Raw genomic sequence first — 23,539 nt, forward strand, 5'->3', positions numbered from 1 at the left:
AGACAGACAGGGAGAATTTCTGCTATGCCGAATGGTTTCTTCTATCTCCTTCTTTCTCCTTATATTCTTATCCTCTCACCCATTGGGGATGATTGATTTTGTGAGTTTTATTTGTTGTTAATTTTGGGTGTAAATCCTTTGAGTGGCCGTGAGAAAATGGCTTGTGTCCAGATGAAGTGCAGAAGATGAAGAGGGTAGAGAAGAAGAACGGAGAAAAATAATGGAGATGACTACGGGAAAAGATGTGAGAGGAGAGAGTTTTTTTTTATGATTATAATAATCACAAGGACTGCTACAGTAGTTCCACTGTAGCGATCCTCATAGTTGAGGCTCATTTAGGGAGTTTGCTGGGAAACTTTTTTGTGATTTTTTGGACATATTCCCTACACATAGGGAACATACTCCCTTTTTTGGTTGAGGCTAATATAGAGAGTCTGTTGGGAATGCTCTAAAAGGTAAGTAAATGTGAAGCGAGTATTTTTGTCTTTTTGACAAAACTTTAGGGTCATTTTCATCTTTTTGCTAACTTTGGGGATTGAAGGCTAAACATTGACAATTTTTTGGTACTTTGAGGAAGACATTGTCCTAATTGAAAATTTGAGAAGAACATTATCAATTGAATTATGTGAACTTTTTCCTTTTATTTAGGGCTAATTACCTTTTGGTCCCATGAACTACAGTACCTTGGTAGTTTCCCTCCATGAACTACCAAATATGACACCTGACCCCATCAAACTACCATCTTATGACAAAAAGCCTCATTCTATCAGTCAAAGGGATTAAAATTGAAGGTCAACGGTCATGTACAAGTCATGTGTCATTTTAAATTTTTTTCTTTCACTTTTGCCCTCATTTTAAATTGTTTTCATGTGTTGGATTAGGGTTTAGGAGGGTATAAGCGTCATTTTATCAGTCTAAAGTGAGGGCAAAAGTGGAAGAAAAAAAATTTAAAATGGCACATGATTTGCACATGACCGTTGACCGTCAATTTTAACCTCTTTGACTGACGGAATGGGGCTTTCTGTCATAAGATAGTAGTTTGATGGGGTTAAGTGTCATAGTTGGTAGTTCAGGGGGAAAGTGCTAAGGCACTGTAGTTCATGGGGGCAAAAGGTAATTACCCATTTTATTTAAAACCTCTGTATTCTCCATGTGCAGTAAAGAGGATCGACTAGAGGTGGTACATGAGCTAATGATACTATTGTAAACCAGCTTCTTACCAAGGTTAGTATATATATATATATATACTAGAAAGAGAAACAAACAAGAAAATCATCTGAGCTAATTGACAGATGGAACACATACGTTGCAGTCCAAAGATACAACGTGTGGAAAAAGCGAGGCCCTTTCCAAATCCTCAAAAGCTTCTATCATTCATTTTCCTCCATAAACACCAAAAGAGGCAAATAAGCATCATTTTCCACACACTCCTCAACTTTCTAGAAGACCACCATTCATACCTAAAAATATTTATTTGAACGAAACTAAACTTAAACATATGCATGACATGAGCAGTAACATTACCTATATAGGCGTAAGAATTAACAGCTATGGTCTATGCATCTTATACACCTATAATACAATTAAGATGAAATTAGATGAGCAGAGAATGCAGCTTTTGAACAAAACTATCAATGTAGGTGTTCTCAAGCCCTTTGCTCAACAAGAAGTCTCTCCATTTAGCATGGTTGGCTCTCACCTCTTTCCCCACATCACTATTTTCATCCATGGTAGCCATCACTGCCTTGCACACGCTCTCCCTTGTAAACAACCCGTCTTCTTCACCTTTCTCAACCACAACCCGAACTTTCAAATCTCCACCCATCAGTCTTATTGAGAATATAAGCAGAGCAGCCAAGCAACTTACCTTGCTTCCACATCAGCATGCAACATACTTCATGATTGTAGGAGGAGTTTAGTTATTAAGTTGCAAGTTTATTAGTTAGCTTTCAGTTGTAAGTTGGTTGCTGTTAGTTAGCATTTAAAGTTCATGTGTTAAACTAATTCTGTTTTAGACTAAGCTCAAACAGACTTAGTATATATGATGTACATGCTATTCTAATGCGAAGTTAAGTTGATTTTTCTCCAAGTTTGAGCATTCTCTTCCATTTCCAACATGGTATCAGAGCATTTTCTCTGAATTCTCCGCATCTTCTTCATTCTTTTCTTCCTATTTTTTCATAACTTCTTGGTTCATTCCTTCAATGGCGATTCCTGAAATCAATACTGTTGCTCCTTCCAATACTACTTCTCCTTCCATATAAATGGATTCTTCTAGTCCTTTCTTTCTTCATCATGGCGATAGTCTAGGCGCCATGATTGTTTCTCAACAGCTCAACGGAGAAAACTATAATTCATGGAAAAGGGCGATGATGATGGCTCTCTCAGCCAAAAACAAGCTGGATTTTGTTAATGGCACTCTGTCTAAGCCCTCCAATCTTGCTGATTCCACTGGTTTAGCATGGACTAAGTGTAATAATATGGTTCCGTCATGGTTATTGAACTCTGTTTCCAAGGAGATTGCCACAAGTATCATCTATATTGATGATGCTTCTGATATGTGGAATGATCTTCAAGATCATTTTTCTCAGCACAATGGGCAACGTATTTTCCAGTTCCAGAAGGCTATTTCCTCTCTGTCACAAGAAAATAGCTCTGTGAGTTCTTATTTTACTGCAATGAAAGGTTAATGGGATGAACTGGGCAATTATCAACCAATTCCTACATGCACCTGTGGAGCTTTGAAGACTATCGTGTCTTATCATCATCAACAGCATGTTTATCAATTCCTGATGGGATTGAATGAGAGTTATTCCCATGTTCGAGGACAGTAGTACATACATTCCAGGGAAGAGTTGGTGCGTGGTGGCAACAACTGAAGAGAACTAGGAAGCAGGAAGGCAAATTGAAGATCAATAGTTGGGAGAAACTATTAAAATATATGCACGTTGCTTTCTTGCCCCATAGTAATATCATGGGTCAAAAGTCACAAAATTGGAGACAAGGGTCTATGGCTGTGACAAAGAAAATAAAAAATTCCTACAAAAAAGAGGTATTTAGGGAAACATGGAGTGAGGTGAAGAGTCAAAGACATGCCAATTAGACCCTTACTTGCCAACCACAAATCCATAAACCGAATCCATATTCTGTGGAGGAGGAAAAAGAATCTGTGGATGAGGAGTTTCAGGAGTCCGAATTCATTGATGAAGAGTTCAGACATGAAGATGTTGAAGATCCTTCGTAAGGATTCATGGATTGTGATTCCCCACCAACCTATGATGACGATGTCAATGAGGAAGAACCGATTGAAGGACCTTTGGCATCCGACCTAGAGGACGAGTACGAAGAGGATGAATTTTATCCCATGCTTGACGGCTTCTACGTCGAAGAAGATGACCAAGAGGAAGGGTACAAAGAAGATGGTTTTTCTCCCATGTTTGGTGGCCTCTACCCCAAAGATGATCTGGAAGAGGAAGAGCCCACGGATGACATCGACAATTATGAAGAGGTTGATGAAGACTTTTCAGGTGAAGTGTTTAATTATAATGATGAAGAGGGTTATGTTGATTTTCTTGGTGTTGAAAGTATTTTAAATTCTCCTGACAACAATTGTGATGAGTTCTATGCGGATGAGGAGAATTATATGTTCACAAGGGAAACAATGGTTGATCCGTCCTTGAGTATCTTCATAGCACGTGAAAGGGAGAAGGAACGAGAGAAGAACGGCAAATTTGTAGTATCGCCAAGTGGTGTGTGGGGCTTTCATGACAACCATCAAGGCATTTCGATGATGAGAAGTGTCATGTTTATTTTGGAATGGTGCCTTGTTTTGATCTTGAGGAAGGGCGAGTGGAATGAGTTGACTGGACATCCGAAGGACCGTGGAAAGAACCGGCCAAATTCGAGGGTGAATTCTCTCCAACAAGGGGAGAATGATGCAGATCGTAGGTCCCTTGGGAGTGCAATCGATCGCACATGTACCTGCGATCGAGCGCAATTCTAGACATTTGCGAACCAAGTCCCTGGAATTGTGATCGATCGCACTTGTACCTGCGATCGATCGCACACGGAGCTGCTTATGTTATATTCCGCATTTTAATTAGGTTAAGCCGTCTTTATTTCCTTGTTTTAGTAGGATTAGAGTTTTGAGAGTCAATATTTCGTTATTTTATTAGGTTTAGGGTTTTGGGGCTATAAATATATGCTTATAGCCTCCAGAGAAAACCGTTGTTGATTATTATTGATTTTGATTAATGAGAATACTCAGAGTTGAGTTTATTCCTCTTTTCCTTTAAACTTTAGAGAGTATCTATTGTTTTTAGAAGAATTCTTAGATCATTGATAGACTCAAGATCTTGAATTAGTTATCCGCTGCTTTATTGTTGTTTTTCGCTGCAGCCTACTAAGTCACGCTGTATCAGCAACCAAATAAAGAATTAGCAGGAACAACAAAATGCACGCAACAATTAAAAGAAGGAAAAAAAAAAAAAAAAACAGCAATGCAATTCAGCCTAAAGAGCCTAGTCTTCTTCCCCAAAGTTTTCTGCCAGACATAGACTCTTCATCAAGCAAGCAAGTTAGAATTTCAATCAATGGAAGGATCGTTAGAGTATATGCATAAAGACAAGAAAAAATTATTCTAAATTTCTTTATACATCTATTGTAGTGCTTTAATAATTACTTTTATTGCTATTGCAAGTAAAAGACAACGGCAAAAATGCTAAATGTTTTAGGTATTTAACTTTCAGTACAGAAGAGTTACAAAGGGGCTACAAAGTTTTTAATTGAATACTAGTAAGATATGCAGAAGACAAGGCATCAGCCAGTAAAAAAAAGCCAAGAGTTTCTTAGAGAGCATGTTTTGGCATAAACCTTCAATTGCAAGCTTTAAACTGCACTTCAGGTGAAAAATTAGATTGAAATTTATAGTATGCATCGTGAAAGAAATTGATTCTAAAATTATTCATAGAAGAACAAACACTCTGAAACACATGATATAGTCCTATGTGTAAAGATTAATCTACTATATGAATAAAACAACATGAATATGGTAGAATCGGTCTTGCACTTAGCCAAAGCTCTTCATCTTTTTAACCCTTCTGTCCAAAAGAGTAGCAGCTTCCAAACCTTTTTGTTTAGCTAAATATGTTGAAATAAAGATTACATAAATTCCTATAAAAACAACTCTTTGCTATTGCTCTCAAGTGATGTACTTTATCGTGCTTCAAACACTGAACTGGTGATTTCATTAGCTGAACATGTTATATGCTTTCTAGATGAAGAATCTGCTTTAGGTGAATCTATGGAAAAGAAACCTGGCTGTTTTGGCTTAGGCAATAAACTCTCACTGCTCAACATTTGAACAACAGATGACATGTTTGGTCTATCTTCCGGTCTTTGTTGCACACATAACAAACCCACATGAATGTGTCGTAATACACTCAATAGAGTGCACAAGTTACCTACCAATTCATCGATCAATTCCATTGGCTTGTCTTCCATCCATAGTTTCCACGCCTGAAAGAAATGAAAGCCAAAATTTAATGGGTCGGACTGCATGCCTTCAAATTGGCTGATGAATATTAAAAAAGCATTATAATAATAGGGGCATCATAAGACCCGCTATACTGTCAGGAATTGCATTGTTAGTGAAACTCGAAGAAAAAAAAAAAGTAAATTAGTAGGATATGTCACTCTTTGAGCTTACATGTCCAAGAAGATTAAGGTGGTGGTCTGGGTGACAAAATCCCTTGTTCTTCTTTCCACTCAATATTTCTAATACTAAAACTCCAAAGCTAAATACATCAGATTTTATTGAGTATTGTCCATGCATTGCATACTCGGGAGACATATAACCACTGCCAAATATCATTGTAAAGAAAAGAAGTTAAAAACAGCTGAACTTAATCTATAAAAGAAGTTTAAGCATACTTACTATGTTCCAATAATCCTATTGGTCTCGGAATCAATTTGATCTCCCCCGAATGATTTAGCAAGGCCAAAGTCCGAAATTTTTGGATTCATGTTATTATCAAGAAGGATATTGCTAGCTTTGAGATCTCTATGGATAATTCGCAATCTAGAGTCTTCATGAAGATAGAGGAGCCCTTTAGCAACACCACGAATAATATTAATGCGCTTATGCCAATCTAGTAATTTACTCTTTGCTTGATCTGTGCAATTTCACACTCATGTTAGTACAATCAATTTCATTAATTAAAGAGGATAAGTCTAAACATGAATGCTCTAAATCAAGTCAAGGTCAAGGTTCAAACCAAAAATAAAGAAGTCCACGCTTTTGTTGGGCATATATTCATAGATTAACATGTTCTCATTCTCTTGAATGCAACAACCAAGAAGCTTCACAAGATTACGATGTTGAAGTTTTGCAATCAAAATAACTTCATTTTTCAACTCGTTCAATCCTTGTTTAGAATTCTTTGAAAGCCTCTTCACAGCTATATCTCTTCCATCTGGCAATTTACCCTGAAAATGAAAGAGTGTGTATAACTTTGACACTACAAAAAACACTAAGGATGGTGACGCCTGGCTTAGTGTCGTTTTAACAAAACAACACTAACAGGCGTCTCTTCAATATGCAAATGACAACTCTCAAAAAGAGATATCGTTTTAATAGTGCAATGACGCCATAGATGGTGTCATTACTATGTAAACGACACCTCCTTTTGAAAGGTGTCATTTTAACAAAACACCACTAACAGGTGTGCCTTCACTGTGCAAAGACACCTCTCAAAAAGAGGTATCATTTGAACAGTGCAACGACGCCATAGATGGTGTCGTTACTTTGCAAACGATACCTCATTTTGAGAGGTGTCGTTTCAATAGTGGAACGACTTCACCCCAGTGATGCCAACCACTGTAGAAACAAGGTCACCCTACTGGGCAACGTCATTTTAATAGTAATGCACATATGTTGCTATATAGCGTATGTTTCAATAGTAACACACGACGTCGCCCAGAAAATGAAAAATATAGCTCTTCGATTTACGTTGTTATTTACCTTGTACACAGGTCCAAAGCCACCTTCTCCCAGCTTCTTGTTGTTTGAAAAATTATCTGTTGCATTAGTTATGGCTGCCAAATCAAACATCGGTAACTCCATATCTTCCTTCCCATGACTTATTTTTCTTGTTCCTAAAATAACAAGAGATGTATGGGCATGAAAAAAAAATCTTTGATAGTTCTTTTATCCAAAGTGAAATACTTACCCCCAAATATGTTCTTCTTGAAAGGCATATTTGGGTTTTGAGTTTCTACCTTGGGTTTTGAGTTTCTTCTTCCATGAGACTAGTGCAACTATTGTCACTCCCACAAATAGTAATGCTGAGCTGACTATAATTCCTAGTACTTTCTTCTCACCGGAGCGCCTTTTTTTCTCAAGATGTTCTGAAAGACCAAAACAGAGTCAGGTATCTAGACGGGAAATGGGTGCGAATAAAGTGGATGAAGCAGTTGATCTCAACACTCCCACTTTCTAGTTTTCCAAGCATTACAATTTGTCTAGTTGTTGTATGATCACCTTATTAAGCAAGTTTTATAAACTCTATAATCAGGATTTCAATTCATGAGCTGTGCTTTGATACCACCTTAAATTATTATTTATCCAAAAACTTAACATGGAAAAAATTATAAACTTTATCATTTAATTAGTAGTATATCGTCATTTCTACCTCATAAAATGAACAAACATGTAAAAATTGTACTTTCGCCGTTAGAAAGCCGACGACATAGTTTTCCATGTCTTATTTAAAAGGGGTAACTTCACTGAAGACTCATGAATTTCTACCCGATTTGATAAATCCCCCTTCCCCCAAAACTTCAAAATCTCTCAATTTAGTCCCTTGAACTTTCAATTGCAATCAATTTAGACCGCTCCGTCAAATTTCAAACGTTAAATGACGTTTATACCCCTGACTTTTTTTATAAAATTCCAACTTTACCCTTAATTCCAAAACGGTTTTTTTATTTTTATTTTTATTTTTTATTATTATTATTTTAAAAAAAAAATGAAAATCAGGGATATTTTTGTATTTTTTGGTATTTCTAACGGCTAAATTTGATTGAAGAATTCAAATTGAGAGCAATTAAAAGTTTATGAGACTAAATTGAGAGATTTTGAAGTTTAAGAGGTTTTGTCAAATCAAATGGAAGTTCATGAGTCTTGAGTGAAGTTACCCCTATTTAAAATATAAGGAAAAAAAAAAAAAAAATCAGCAAAATCCAAAGAGAATAGAAGTGAAATCGTACCCAATTCTGAAATGGCCATCCTTAAATAGAGGTCTTGCCCCCCCTCAGAGAATTCTCTTATATCAATTAGGCTACCAAACCAAAGCACGCAGCCACTTCCTCCTCCCCTGACATCTAAACTTGCATATGCTGTGCAGTTGCAATTCTTCAAACACATTCCTTCGCATTCCTTGAGGCTCATGCTCTTGTTATACCAGGAAGAAGACGTGTCCGGCAATTTCACCCCCGTGCGCTTTAGGAATCCATCTCCGTCATTGCATTCCAAAGGAGTAGTTCGAACACACCCATCAGACCAATCTATCGAATCCCAATATTTTGGAGACTTGGGTAAGAATCCTTCCAAGCATGAACATACTGGAGACCTATTCAAGTTGCAGGTAGCATATGCACCGCATAAGCCATAATTTTCGCATTGATCTGCCTGGGATGTAGAGAAGAGTCCCCAAGTATGTGTCCGATCCATCCATGTGAATCGCTGCCCAACGCCTGATGGGATTACCACATATCTTGAGAAAACAGAAGTGTTAAGGAGTTTGAACTCGTAATAGACCTCCTTCTCATTCAACACAAATTCATACTCAAATATTGTATTCGGTCTTAATTGAGGATATCCCGTAAAAGAAAGGCCATTCCATGACCCTGCTCTAGCCTTTATTGAATCTCCCTCCATTTCAAACATTTGCGGAAGCCCACGAGGATCTAGCCGTATTGAAAACTCACCTTGAGTAGGATCATCCGTGCTCTTCCAAGATGATAAAAACCTCTCTAGACCAGTTACAAAGTTCCATCCAAGCTTCATTTCTGGTAGGAGCGTGTCACAAGGATAGTCAAAACTCTGCCACAAAAATTTCTCTGGGTCGCCATCGTTTCTATCTTTCACAACGAGATTTCCGGTGTGCAAGAGCTGCGCAACTGGATTTTCTACGGTTCTTGATGTATTAGATGACCAAACAACAGCACTCGTGCTATTAAGAAGCACAAGAATTCCATCATCAGTGACCTTTAAAACTCCCGAGTGATCGCTAAGCGGAGCTTCTCTGTTGGCTACCCACACAACTGTCTCCGAAGACACTGTGTACCAAATTCCCACATACCGACCATTGGAGTTACCTGGGCAGAAGAATCCCAACTGGAATGATCCGCCAGCTGAAACTAAAGTAGTGCCATCGTCTCTGATTGACTGAGATGGAGTAATAGAGTCTTGTGTAATGGAGATTCTAAACAGAGAGAAGAAGAAAGAGTAGACGAAAAGATGGGTAATGGCGTCCATTGATTTTCTAATGGTTTATCTTTTCTTCCTTGGAGAAAGTAATATATGTATGTGGTGTAGTATATCCATACAAGTCAAGACTTAAGCAGAGCACATTAATTAAGGAGTGTCTTCTTCGGGACACTCCCCTTCAATCTATTTTCCTTTTCAACAAGTTCGATCTGGATCCCCTGAGTGTCAATAAATGCCTCCGTTGATTTTCTACTGCATGGAAGTCCTATCACGTTACTTGCAAACGGGGCTCATGTGATTACTTTGTCTTTTTCCTTTTTGTAAGTTATGTGATGACTTGAAAGCCCAACATGTAAAAATTGAAACAAGTCTTTTCCTTAAAATAGAGACACTGATGTTTGTAATTGCCGCATGAGGACTTGGTCCTCTGTTCTATTTATCATAAAAGTACAAACAATAAAAGCAGTTTCTTACAAGAACCAAAAAAACAAGAAATTTAGAGAAGAGGAGGTATGGTGATTTGAGTTGGTATGGTGTCTGTAGACCTGACCCGGTATGGTGGTGTAACTTGAGCTGGAGCTTTGACCTTTCGTGTAGCTAAAGAATTCAATTCAATACTCCCCCTCAATCCTAACACTTGAGAACAAACGTTAAGATTGGTACAAAGGTGAGCAAAACGAGCATAGACCAGAGGCTTAGTAAGAATGTCGGCCAATTTATCTTTGCTAGAGAGAGATTTAACAAGAAGTCTTTTTAGCTACCCGATCCCATACAAAATGACAATCAATTTCAATGTGTTTTGTGCAGGCATGATAGGCAGTATTTGAAGTTAAATAGGTGGCACCAATAACGTCACAATAAAGAATGGGTGCTGCCGAGAGAAAGACCCCAAGTTCTTTGAGCAATGATTGAATCCAAATCAACTCTGCAGTGGCATTGGCTAAGGCCTTGTATTCAGACTCCGTACTGGAAGGAGACATAATAGGTTGTTTCTTGGCTGTCCAACTTTCGTCATGATTTCAAGCTGATTAATTCTTTTTTCCACCACCATTTTGTTTTCTGTAAATAAGAACCATCTAAGCTTCCTTCATTATGTAAACAGTCATCTTGGAAAGAACCAGCTGTCGGGCACAATTCTGCCTCAACTTTTCAGCTCAAATATGAATGCCATACATGTGTAAGCTCGATTAAACTGTCCATTTTCAAGAACTTGTAATTATAGCTTAAGTTGCTGACAAAAACCAGAGTAAATGTCTTCAGTATGGAAATTGAAGAATGGGACTTTTTGTTTCAATATCTAAATAGTTATACGAACACTGTCAGTTATATACATTAATTTTCTACCTGGTTTTTTTTTTGGGCAGGCTTTTTGATAACAGACGCTTGGATAGAAATTCACTAAGTGAGTCTGTGCCTTCCAGCATCAGTAATCTTGCAAATCTTCATGAGCTGTAAGCAGACAAGATAAACATACCAATTAAGGCTTTAAACTTGTAGCTGAGGAGTTTTTTCACTTATTAAGATAGGCGTATTGTTATCTGTTTGCAGGGCCTTGTCCAACAACAGCCTGACTGGCCCCATGCCCAACCTTACTGGCATGAACCTGCTGAACTATGTGTAAGTAGTAATAGTTATACTGACTGAATTTTACAGACACAAATCTGTTATGATAACTATGTTTACTATTTTTGTTATCAATTTCATTCTTAGACTGAAACGTAATTTGCAGGGATATGGGCGGGCAATAACAGTTATGATAACTACGCAAGAACAAATAATGTGAGAATTGATTTTCACTTTGTACGTGATAAGGTTACAAATAAATCTCTTAAAGTTTGTTTTATTCCTAGTTCTGATCAATTAGAGAATTTGCTAACCAAGCCTATTGTCTTTACAAGATTTCAACTACTACATTCCAAGTTAAACGTGCATTACTCCTCGTTGAACTTGCAGGAGGATGTTGAAGCTACCAATGAAGATAAACAACAACCCAAGTCCAACTCAAACTCAAGAGGCATGAATATAAACATAACCACCCATAACCAAGTCAAAAGAAACCATCCATAACCATGTAAAAAACAAATGCTAGAACCACAATGACATCACCAATTCCTGTTGATAGTACTAGAAAACCATATGTTATTAACTTCCAACCCCCTCTGTATCCTAACATACCAGGTGTTTTATTTGGAAATTCTTATTTCGCAAAATGTGATACGTTTTGATCTAACAAATCCTGTAAAGCACACAAAATAAAATTCCTCAAACTATCCACATTAGCCTTATACAACTCTGTATAGCTTCTTTATTAATAGTAGAAGGCAAACCAAGTTTACAGGATCAAACCATGTCAAAGACTTTCCAAAAAACGAAGCCAACTTGAAAAGCCTCAAACAGAAATGAAGCTTTGAACAATTCTAAAAAGGGCATGTATTGGTTTGTCACATAAAACTCTGTTTTACTTACCAAAGAAAATCAAGAATAAATCACAGAATCAAGGAAGTGAGATGCAGTGCAATGCTTCATGTCCAAAAACATCTGCAATCGTAATCATTCTGGATATCATATCGACTCAATCAACTTTGCAATTTCATCTGGGTTTTCATAAACAGAAAGTGAAGGAACAAAAATGAGTCAGAGAGCAGGCAAGCCTCCCTGCATAGATATATATAAAAAGAAAAGAACTTCCAATCTTCTACTGCAGCATGGTCCTTCAGTCCTTCAACTTTATGTTCTCCTACGTGAGAAATCACAGAACCTCCTAATCGAACCCTACAAGTTGTCAATCTGCTCCAGAGCAATAATCTCTCATCCCTCCAGCATTGAGCAATCTGCCAAAAAGGCTCTTCACATGTCTTTGTTTGTAGTGAATAGATTAAGCATTTTGACTCTCTCATTACAGTTGGTCGTAATACCAACTACTCACGGGCTCATTATATGAATAATGCTTCGGATGCCCTTCATGGAGTACCACCTAACACTATTGATGCTTTTGTTGAAGCTTCTTCCCACTTCCCAAATTTAGCTCCCATTGATTCTATAATTTTCCTTTGTCTTGCAATTCTCTACACTCATTCACTCTCTGTCATAGCTCAACCAACAAATCCAGTCTCCCACATCACCGTAATGGGTGTTGTTTATTGTGATATCTGCTCCAGCAACACTTTATCTAGACACAGCTACTTCTTGCCAGCCTGCCAGGTAATTATCCCTTAAGACAGAAAACTAATCTACAGTTTTCATTCCCTTGTCCCAAATTTTCTAAGCAACCAAACATAGTTTTCATCTGCGGAACTGCAACTTTCTTAGCAACCAAATAAAGAGCTAGCAGCAACAACAAAATGCATCCAACAAGAAAAAGAAGGAAAGAGAACAAAAAAAAAAAAAAAAACATTACATTGCCAGAGGCCCATTATCTTTATGTTCAGCTAAATAAGCTGAAACCATTATTACATAATTCATTAAAAGAATAAAAATGAAATCTCCATTTTTGCTCTCAATTTCATGATATTTACCGTGCTTCCAATAATGAAATGGTGAATCTGTTTGCTGAACAAGTTGTATGCTTGACAGATGAAGGATCTGCTTCAAATGAATCTGTAAAGAACCCTAGCTGCCTTGGCTTAGGCAGCAAACTCTCACTGCTCAACATTTGAACCACAGACGACATGTTTGGTCTATCCGTTGGTTTTTTTTGCACACATAACAAACCCACATGAATGTGTCGTAATACATTAGATAGAGAGCACAAGTCACCTGCCAATTCATCGATCAGCTCCATTGGCCTCTCTTCAATCCATAGTTTCCATGCCTAAAAGAAATGAAAGCCAAATTTTTGTGGGTCAGACTGCATGCCTTCAAACTGGCCCATGACTATTAAAAGAACATCAAAGTAATATGGGCATCATAAGACCCTATGTAGTGTCCGGAACTGCATTCTTAATAAGAAGTTTCCCAAAAAAAAAAAAAAAAAAAGTAAATTAGTAGGAATTGTCACTCTTTAAACTTACATGTCCAAGAAGATTAAGGTGGTGGTCTGGGTGACAAAATCCCCTGTTCTTCTTTCCACTCACTATCTCTAATACTAGAACTCCAAAGCTAAATACATCCGATTTTATCGAGTATTGCCCATGCACCACATACTCAGGAGACATATATCCACTGCGCGCGCGCCAAATATCATTACAAACAAAAAGAAGTTAAAAACAGCTAAACTTAACCTATAAAAGAAGTTGAAGGATACTTACTATGTTCCAATAATCCTATTGGTTTCATAATCAATTTGATCTCCCCCAAATGATTTAGCTAGGCCAAAGTCCGAAATTTTTGGATTCATTTTCTTATCTAAAAGGATATTGCTAGCTTTAAGATCTCTATAAATAATTCTCAGCCTAGAGTCTTCATGAAGATAGAGAAGCCCTTTAGTAACACCACGAATAATGTTGATGCGCTTACTCCAATCTAGTAGTTTCCTCTTTGCTTGATCTGCCCAATTTTACAATCATGTTAGTACATACCTAGTTAAATTCTCAGCAAACAATTTCATTTACAAAATAGGATAAGACTAAACATGAATGCTCTGAATCTAGTCAAGGTCAAGGTTCAAACCAAAAATAAAGGAGTCCAAGCTTTTGTTCGGCCTGTATTCATAGATTAACATGTTTTCATTTTCTTGAATGTAACAACCAAGAAGCTTCACAAGATTGTGGTGTTGAAGTTTGGCAATCAAAATAACTTCATTTTTGAACTCATTCAGGCCTTGCCCAGAATTCTTTGAAAGCCTCTTCACAGCTATATCTCTCCCTTCTGGCAGTGTACCCTGAAACTCAAATAGTCGGTATATTTTGAAAAATAATAAAATACAACTCAGCTAGTTATATTAACATTTACCTTGTACATAGGTCCAAAGCCACCTTCTCCCAGTTTCTTGTTGTTTGAAAAATTATCTATTGCATTAGCTATGGTTGCTAGATCAAATATCAGTAGCTCTGTATCTTCCTTCCCGCCATCATTGTCACAATCCTTCCTCTGATGTGTTTTTGCCATTCCTGAAATAACAAGAGATGCATGAGCATGCAAAAATCTTGAATAGTTCTTTTATGAAGCAAATTACTTACCCCCCCCCCCCCCCCCCAATCTGTTCTCTGTGAAAGACCTAGTTATTTAAATTTCTTAGATATAAATCTACCCAAATCAATTATTAACATAGTTAAATGTTGAGAAATCTACCTTGGTTTCTTAGTTTCTTCTTCCATATGTATGAGACCAGTGCAGCTATTGTCATTCCGATGACTAACAATGCTGAGGCAACAGTAATTACTACTTGTCTCTTCTCACTGGAGCGCCTCTTTTTCTCAAGATGTTCTGCAGGATCAAAACAGAGTCAGGTGACACTGAGAATAACTCCTCTTGCCCATACTCTAGAAGGGGAAATGGGTGCAGATGAGATGCATGGGCGTGAAAAAATCAGCAAAATCCAAAGAGAAAAATAAAAGTGAAATGGTACCCAGTTCAGTAGTGGCCATCCTTATATAGAGGTCTTGCCCACCCACATCGAATTTTGTTATGTCAACAAGGCTACCAAACCAAAGCAAGCAGCCGCTTCCTCCTCCCCTGACATCTAAACTAGCATATGCTGTGCAGGAGCAGTTTTTCAAACACATCCCTTCGCATTCCCTAAGGGTCATGCTCTTGTTGTACCAGGAAGAAGATGTGTCGGCCAATTTCACCCCCGTGTGCTTCAGGAATCCATCTCCGTCATTGCATTCCAAAGGTGTCCTTCGAACACACCCATCTGACCAATCTACTGAATCCGAATATTTTGGAGACTTGGGTAAGCATCCATCCAAGCAAGCACATAGAGGAGAGATATTGACATTGCAGGTAGCATAAGCACCGCATAAGCCATAATTTTGGCACTGATCTGCCTGGCATGTAAAGAAAGGCTCCCAACTCTGTGTCCGATCCATCCATATGAATCGTTGCGCAACCCCTGATGGGTTTAGCACATATCTTGAGAAAACAGAAGTGTTTAGGAGTTTGTACTCGTAATAGACCTCCTTCTCATTCAACACGAATCCATACTCATATGCCAGATTCGGTCTTAACCCTTGACCCGTAAAACGAAGGCCATTCCATGACCCCGCTCTAGCCTTTATTTTATCTCCTTCCATATTAACCCACTGTGGATAACCACGAGGATCTATGCGTATAGAATACTCACCTGCAGAAGGATCTTCCGAGCTCTTCGAAGATGATAAAAACCTATCTAGACCAGTTACTAAGTTCCATCCAAGCTTCATTTCCGGCAGGAGTGTATCACAAGGATAATCAAAACTCTGCCACAAAAACTTCTCTGGATCATCATCATTTCTTTCTTTCACAACAAGATTCCCGTTGTCCAAGAGCTGTGCAACTGGATTTTCTGCGGTTCTTGATGTATTAGATGACCAAACAATACCGTTGGTGCTATTAAGAATCACAAGAACTCCATCATCAGTGACATTTAAAACTCCCGAGTGATCGTTAAGCGGAGCGTCTCTGTTGGCTACCCATGCAACTGTCTCTGAAGATATTGTGTATCATATTCCCAGATATCGTGTATTGGAATGACCTGGGCTGAAGAATCCCAATTGAAATGATCCGCCAGCTGAAACTAGAGTGCCACCGTCTCTGAGAGATTGACTTGGAGTAACAGTGTCTTGTGCAGGGGAGGTTCTTAAGAGGGAGGAGAACAAGAAAGAGTAGAAAAAAAGATGGGTAAAGGCTTTCATTGATTTTCTAATGGTTTAGAGTAATGCATAGAAATCAAGATTTAAGCAGCCTTCTTCTCGGTTTTCTAGCATATGTTCATTATTCTAACTGTTTATCTGTTCATATTCGGAGTCTACGTACCCTTCTTCTCGGTTTTTTCTTTTTCCACTTTTGTGTAATTTCCACGAGTCTGGATCTTTTTCAATCCATCTTTCCTATATGAAGCCGACCAAAAGTCACTCATCGGGCCTAGACTGAATTGGACTTACTGTTCGACGATTCATTGGAAGCTGCAGCATTAAGTCTTAATATTTTTGTTTTCTGTTTTTTCTTTCCTTATCCCAAACCAATTTTTTTTTTTTTTTTAATATCTCTTCATGAAATGCGGCAAAATGCTTGATCAGTACAATGTCAAAGATACAATTTGAAATCTCTACAACCCAAACAGTATCTCTGACACACACAATAGGTGACTCTAGATGCTGCCCCATCATTAATTTTTAAGCTTTTTCGTCTCTGCTATAAGTGCATTTTCAAACGCAATTTCCTTTACTTCTTCTACCAAAGTGACAATTCTTTTATATGCCTGAAAACTTCTCCTCATCGGTCAATCATGTACTTATGTGCACGGTTTAACCTAAAACACAAGCAACTAACCAACGGAGTAGCGCTAGAGGAAAGTAAATCTATCTTCAAAATTTCAAGCATGACAAGCGCTTGTCATGCTGGGTTAAGTGTAGGAAAGTAAATCTATTTTCGAAAGATTTTGTGCTGAGGACCTTGACAGATGTAGTGAGAGACACAATAGAGATAGTAAAAAATCGGTGTTAACTATGGTGAGGGATTTAATATGTGGGATAGGACTTCAAGACGGGTAATGCTTTCCATGAAGCAAAATAGTGCCTCAAAAGAAGCGGAAAGAAAGACCTCCAAAGAGGTGAGAAGGGGAGGAGAGAAAGGAAGAATGGAGTAGAAGGGAGGGAGGTATGACATCTCATTTCTCACTCCTCTTTTTGACCGCTAGAGAACAAACCCTAACAGAAGTCTTGCATAAGTTTGTCCCCATAACAAAAATATTAATAAGAATAATTCAAACACAAAACTTTTTTAAGAATTAAAAAATAATTTTTTTCTTTTATATAATAAAAACTCTCTAAATCTTTAGTCCTTTTTTTTTATAAAATAAAATAAAAAATAAATAAATAAATTTGGTTCATCCAATTACAACGATAGGAGTTAAATAAATAAAAAGTGGTCCAAAACTTCATAAAGATAAATGTTAGGAGTTAATAAGTTCCTTATATTTGACCCATATTTTCTTATTAATTCAATAAATCAACCATTAAAATTTGATAATGGCAATAACAAGTTTCCTAAAAATGACAGTAATTAGTTGATCCCAACTTCAGTCTGTCAATTCACCACATCAGCAAAAATAATAAAATGACCAATCCCACCATAATGCCATATTGAAGGTGACATGTTATTTATTATTGCCACGTGAATTCCACTTCACCTTCAACCGCCACGTGAGCAAGGCAAAAAAAAAAAAAAAAAAAAAAAACTTACCATCAATACTTAATCACCCTCATCTGCCAGTTACCCACAGCTCGACCTGATGCACCGTACTAGGTATGGTGAATTGCAATTTGCAAAACCAAACAATACAATATTAACAACTATTCCCTAAACAAAAAATTAAATCAAGGAATTGACGCAAGATAAAAGAAAATTCAACATTTAAGTATTTCATAATGAAAACTATGAAAACTAAGAGAAAAATAAACGAAACCTGGCCTTTTATTAAAACTGTAAAATATTTTTCAAGTTTGAGATTCTCTTCCCAAATCGCTAGAGTCCGGTAGACCATCGTTAGAAGCTGTCAGACCACAGCCAGAGGTTGCAAGAAGTTGCTGGTCGTTTTTCGCACTGTCTCTTTTTCTGTACAAGTCAAAAGAAAAATATTTTCAAAGAAACAGTTTTTCTAAAACGGTTAAATTTACATAAAACATGTAGACCAAGAAGTCAACCAAACGTGATTTGGTGAATTACGAATTAGTGGAATTCTTTCCTTACAAAGCATGCATTTGAATTCTGTCCATTCACACAAGGCAACACCATTCAACAATGGCAATAGTCGCTAGCAATGGAAAACGTAAAGACCACATCAACTTATAAAGAAATCGTGGAGACCAGACCAATAGTCTACTGCTACTCAAAGGAAAAGATTGCATATAATTGATTCTTGTATAAATGAAAATTTATACCCTCCTTGTAAATCAACGTATCTATATGCTGCGTATATATATAATCCCTAGAGATATCAATGTATTGTATCGAGTGAAAGCCTTCTTGTTTAACAAAATTTAGGAGAAACTGACCTTAATTATAAAGTACTCATCCATGGATGGGTTAAGAGGATGTTGATTGTTGGGAGAAGAGGCATATCAGTGAGTATCACTTGGTTACACGTTGAATGGCATAATTCACCTTTTGAAGTCATCCATGGATGGCTTAACAATTCGATCAATATTCTTAGAAACATGTATTCCTTCAATCTTCATAAGGATAATGCGTTCCTTGTTTAGTTCAAATGTGCTCCAGAACAAGGTTTCACCAATGGAAGCAAGAATGAAGATCTAGAGCCACCATTATTTGGAAATTTAGGAGAAACTGACACCTTGCATGTGTAAAATCTTGTATTACAAAGAAGATTTCTTGAATAATTACAAAGAGATGTATTCACCAATATATACAGCAGGTGTACATTAATTAAATGCAGAAGAAAGAATAACGAATACAGAAAATAAAATCATGTTTCCTTTGCTGTCTAACTTCCTTTTCTACTTGTTTTCCTTCTTTATATGCTGCGAGATATTTCTTTGACAAGCTTAGCCAAACTTTCCTTTTCTACAATTTATTTCCTTGGCTGTCATTGCCGTTTCTTCATGATTATCATCATGATTCACGGCATCTACTCCACCATTTAGTGCCTTGGATGTCATTACCGTTGCTGCATGATTCACGGTAGAGATACATTGGTTAACATCCCCCCTCAAGCTTATGGGGAGGGGATGAACCATAAGCTTGACACGCAAAGAGCTGAAACGAGCAGATGAGAGGCCCTTTAGGAAAATGTCAGAGGGCTGTTCATGAGTGGAGATGTAGCGGGCAACTATGTCTTTATTGAAAATTTTCTCTCGAATAAAATGATAATCCACTTCAATGTGCTTAGTCCTGGCATGATACACAGGATTAGAAGAGAGAGCTAAGGCACCAATATTATCGACCCATAAGCAAGGAGCCGAAAGAAGAGGAATATGAAGTTCCTTGAATAGCATCCTTAACCAATACATTTCAGTCACAGTGAGTGCCAAAGATCGATATTCAGCTTCAGTGCTTGATCTTGCAACAACAGGTTGTTTCTTGGCAGCCCAAGAAATTAAGCAAGGTCCCAAATAAATACCATAGCCAGTTGTGGACTTTCTATCATCAGGCTCCTTGCCCAATCAGAAATACAGTAGCCATTAAGTTGCAGAGTACCTTTTGTGTAATACAAACCATAGTCCAATGTTCCCTTGAGATAACGTAAAACACGTTTGGCAGCAGTGAGATGGGTGGACGTAGGGGAATGTAAAAACTGACATAGCTGATTTACGCTGTAAGATATGTCGGGACGAGTCAATGTGCAGTATTGCAAAGCCCCAACTATGTGCCGGTACTCAGAAGGATCAGGTAGACTTTCGCCATCATTTCTAGACATTTTGCTACCTGTTACACAAGGTGTAGAGGCAGGCTTGGCATCGGCCATTTTTACTCTATGAAGTAGCTCTGTGATATATTTCCCTTGGTGGAGATGAAGTCCATGCTTGTCACGTGATGCTTGAATTCCAAGAAAGAAGGAAAGAGGACCTAAATCCTTCATAGCAAATTCACGTTTGAGATTTGTAATAAGGCTATCAATTGCTGCAGGAGAGTTATTGGTGACAATAATGTCATCTACATACACCAAAACAAAAATACAAATAGACAGTTGATGAAAATAAAACAAAGAAGTATCCACACTAGAACCTGAAAATCCTAGTTCTAACAATGCTTGAGAAAGACAAAGGAACCAAGCTCGTGGAGCTTGCTTTAAGCCATAAAGTGATTTGTGTAATTTACACACATACTTCGGATGAGTAGAGTCTTCAAAACCTTTAGGTTGTTCCATAAAAACCTCTTCTTCCAAATGCCCATGGAGAAAAGCATTAGAAACATCTAATTGGCGAAGACACCAATCATAATGAACGGCCAAGGCAAGAACTAACCGAATGGTTGCTGGTTTGATAACTGGACTGAAAGTCTCGGTAAAATCAATACCAGTTTCTTGATCAAATCCCTTTGCTACTAACCGCGCTTTGTAACGGTCAATGGTTCCATCTGATTTTTGTTTGAGTTTGAAGACCCATTTGTTGCGAACAACCCGTTTATGAACAGGACGTGGGCATAAAGACCAAGTCTTATTTGCAAGTAAAGCATCAAACTCAGATTGCATCGTCTATTCCCAATTCTGGTTTCCCACAGCCTAATTATATGTCCGTGGCTCAAGTGGAAGCACAATGGTAGATAAGGCTTGGAGAGGGTGTTTGGTGGAGTAATAAAGTTGGAAATTGGGAAATTGTTTGGGCTTAAGAGAATTGGTTTGGGAACAAGTGACAACCTGAGGCGGTGGGGGAACACAATTACGGCTGGCAGGGGAAGACACGGGTTCAACTTCTAAAGTAGGAGAAGGAGACAAGACATTTGTTGCACTGTGTGGCTCAATGGAGGTGGAGACAGGTGGTAATAGTGGACTAGGACATTCACTTTCAGTGGGTAATGTAGGACCCTGACTCTCTATAGGTGTAGGTAAGGTGGGACCATGACTTTCTGTGGGTGTAGTGGGAGATGAGTTGGGAGTGTCTGCATGACTTTCAGTAGGGGAAACAATAGCAGGGTGACGTGTAGGACTAGGAGGTAACGTGTGATCATGAGAAGTCTCATTAGATGCAAGAGATAAAGGTAAATTAAAATGTAAGGAAGGATTGTTACCTGCTAGGGAAGGAAATGCAGACCCAGTGCATGGTTCTTCTGATTGGGGAGTGGCAGCAGATATATCCCTAGCTAGAAAGAGTGTTTCGTCAAAAGCCACATGCCTGGAAAGATAAACACGGTTTGTATGGGGATCCAAACACCTATAACCTTTATGATTGTTGCTATAGCCCAAAAAAATACATTTCTTACTATGAAAAGCCAGCTTGTGAGAATTGTATGGTCTAAGAAGTGGAAAGCATGCACACCCAAATGATCTGAGGATAGAATAATCTGGTTGATGTTGAAAAAGAGTAAAATAAGGAGATTGAAATTGAAGCACTGGCGTCGGCATTCTGTTTATTAGATAAACAGCCGTTAAAAATGCATCAACCCAGTAAGTGGTAGAAAGTTTGGATTGAGCTAAGAGAGCCAAGCCAGTTTCTGTGATATGCCGGTGCTTTCGTTCAGCAATACTGTTTTGCTCAGATGTGTGAGGGCAAGATAATCGATGTAATATGCCATGTGTTTCAAGAAAATTCTTTAAATTGTTGGAGATATATTCACCTCCATTATCGGATTGTAGTTGTTTTATTTTGCAAGATAGCAAATTTTCAACTAGATTTTTGAATTTAATGAAACACAAGAAAACATCAGACTTATTTTGGAATGGAAACATCCAAGTGAACCGAGAATAATCATCAATAAATACTACGTAATACCTACAGCCACCCATTGACATAACAGGAGAAGACCACACATCAGAGTGAATTAATTCAAGTGGGGTTGTGGAGACTCTAGTAGACATAGGAAAAAGGAAGTTTTCTGCACTTTGCTACTTGACAAGATTCACAAATGTTAGAAGATTGGATAGGACCTGAGACAGACAACAGAGAATTTTGAAGCAACTTCTTGATTATTAAATATGATGGATGGCCAAGGCGAGAATGCCACACACGAAGAGGAGCAGTAATGCCAATCATTGCAGTGAATGACCGAGCAGAACCACCTTGAAGGGAATTTTTATTGGCATGAAACTGCCTTAAGTAGATGGGATATAACCCTACTTCACTAGGCCCTTGCAGAAGAATTTGATGAGTCTGCATGTCCTTTATAACAAAATAGGAAGAGATGAGAATGAAATAACAATTGTTATCACAACAAAATTTTGGAATGGACAGTAAATTAGAGGAAGCATTTGGACAATGTAAAATATTGTGCATAAGCAAATGAGTTTTAGGAGTAATAATCAGGGAAGAACCAGTATTGGAAATAGACAATCCTCCTCCATTGCCCACTGTCACGCTCTCTTGGCCTTGATACGGTTGCTGGAGAGATAGATTGGCAAGTCCAGGAGTCACGTGATTGTTAGCACCACTATCTGTTGGGTGGTCCCTCTTATGTGGGGACCACAAGGACTATAACAAAACAAAGAGTTTTGTTTGTAGTAGACTTCTAACACATAGTGAGTGTGTTTAAGTGAAACACGTGAGACAAAAAGAATAAAAGGAGAAGAAAAAGAAGCAGTGCGGCGCATATAGAGAAAAAGAAAGAGTACGGCGGTGTAGAGAAGAAAAAGAAAAAGAAGAAAAAGGGTTTTGCCTATTCACATCCGTCAGAGATTGGAGTTTCATTTGTGGTCCGATCTTGATGCAATTTTAGAGTGTTGCTCCTGACGACGAGTGCTACGTATTGACTGGTGTCGATCATTGGAATTCTTCTCCAATTGCTTGGTTGCTAATACCTACTTGGTGAGATCTTTTTTTATTATTGTTGAAATCCACTTTAGGGTGATGAATTTATGTTTAATCCAAGAATGCATGTATTCTTGATGTGGTGATAACCTCTAGATATTTCTCTAGGGAAGACAAATTGTAAACTCATTATTGTTGATAGTGGAAGATTTAACTGGACTAGGTCCCGTGGTTTTTACCTTCGCATTGGAGGGTTTTCCACGTAAAAATCTTGGTGTCTTGCTTGTGGGTTTGCTTAATTATTATTTTGCTATTGTGTTACTATTTAATTTGCACAAAGAGGGGTAGATTAATTCCGCTGAGCATCTGAAATTGGTGTTCACCCCTAACACTATCCAGGTACCATGGTTGTTCTATGTCTGGCACAGGGTGTGTAGGGGCTGCCATGGCAGCCAATTATGATGACAGACGCCTCCTTTGATAAGAGAAATTCATACAGTGATAGCAATCCAAGGCTTGGTGATTGGACTTTCCACAAATCTGACAAGGA

The 23,539-nt window shown here is 37.9% G+C and overlaps 1 protein-coding gene and 1 pseudogene across 1 annotated transcript; both read right to left on the reverse strand.

The window, feature by feature from the left end:
* Nucleotides 1-1,594: 1,594 nt before the first annotated feature.
* Nucleotides 1,595-23,539, reverse strand: part of LOC132169792 (cyanidin 3-O-galactoside 2''-O-xylosyltransferase FGGT1-like) — a 51,869-nt pseudogene continuing 29,924 nt past the window's right edge.
* On the reverse strand, nucleotides 5,215-16,025 carry LOC132172808 (G-type lectin S-receptor-like serine/threonine-protein kinase SD1-1). The gene is made up of 15 exons (XM_088512382.1): nucleotides 14,997-16,025; nucleotides 14,720-14,854; nucleotides 14,381-14,538; nucleotides 14,099-14,309; nucleotides 13,738-13,975; nucleotides 13,501-13,651; nucleotides 13,006-13,301; nucleotides 9,111-9,485; nucleotides 8,269-9,029; nucleotides 7,279-7,407; nucleotides 7,022-7,155; nucleotides 6,276-6,486; nucleotides 5,936-6,173; nucleotides 5,708-5,858; nucleotides 5,215-5,517 (listed from the first exon to the last, which is right to left on the reverse strand). The coding sequence occupies exons 1-15, from the start codon at nucleotides 15,790-15,792 to the stop codon at nucleotides 5,215-5,217; spliced, it is 4,287 nt and encodes a 1,428-aa protein (XP_088368508.1). The 5' UTR covers nucleotides 15,793-16,025.

This window comes from Corylus avellana, chromosome 1 (assembly GCF_965113065.1).
Source record: "Corylus avellana chromosome 1, dhCorAvel1.hap1.2, whole genome shotgun sequence".
Classification (NCBI taxonomy): domain Eukaryota; kingdom Viridiplantae; phylum Streptophyta; class Magnoliopsida; order Fagales; family Betulaceae; genus Corylus; species Corylus avellana.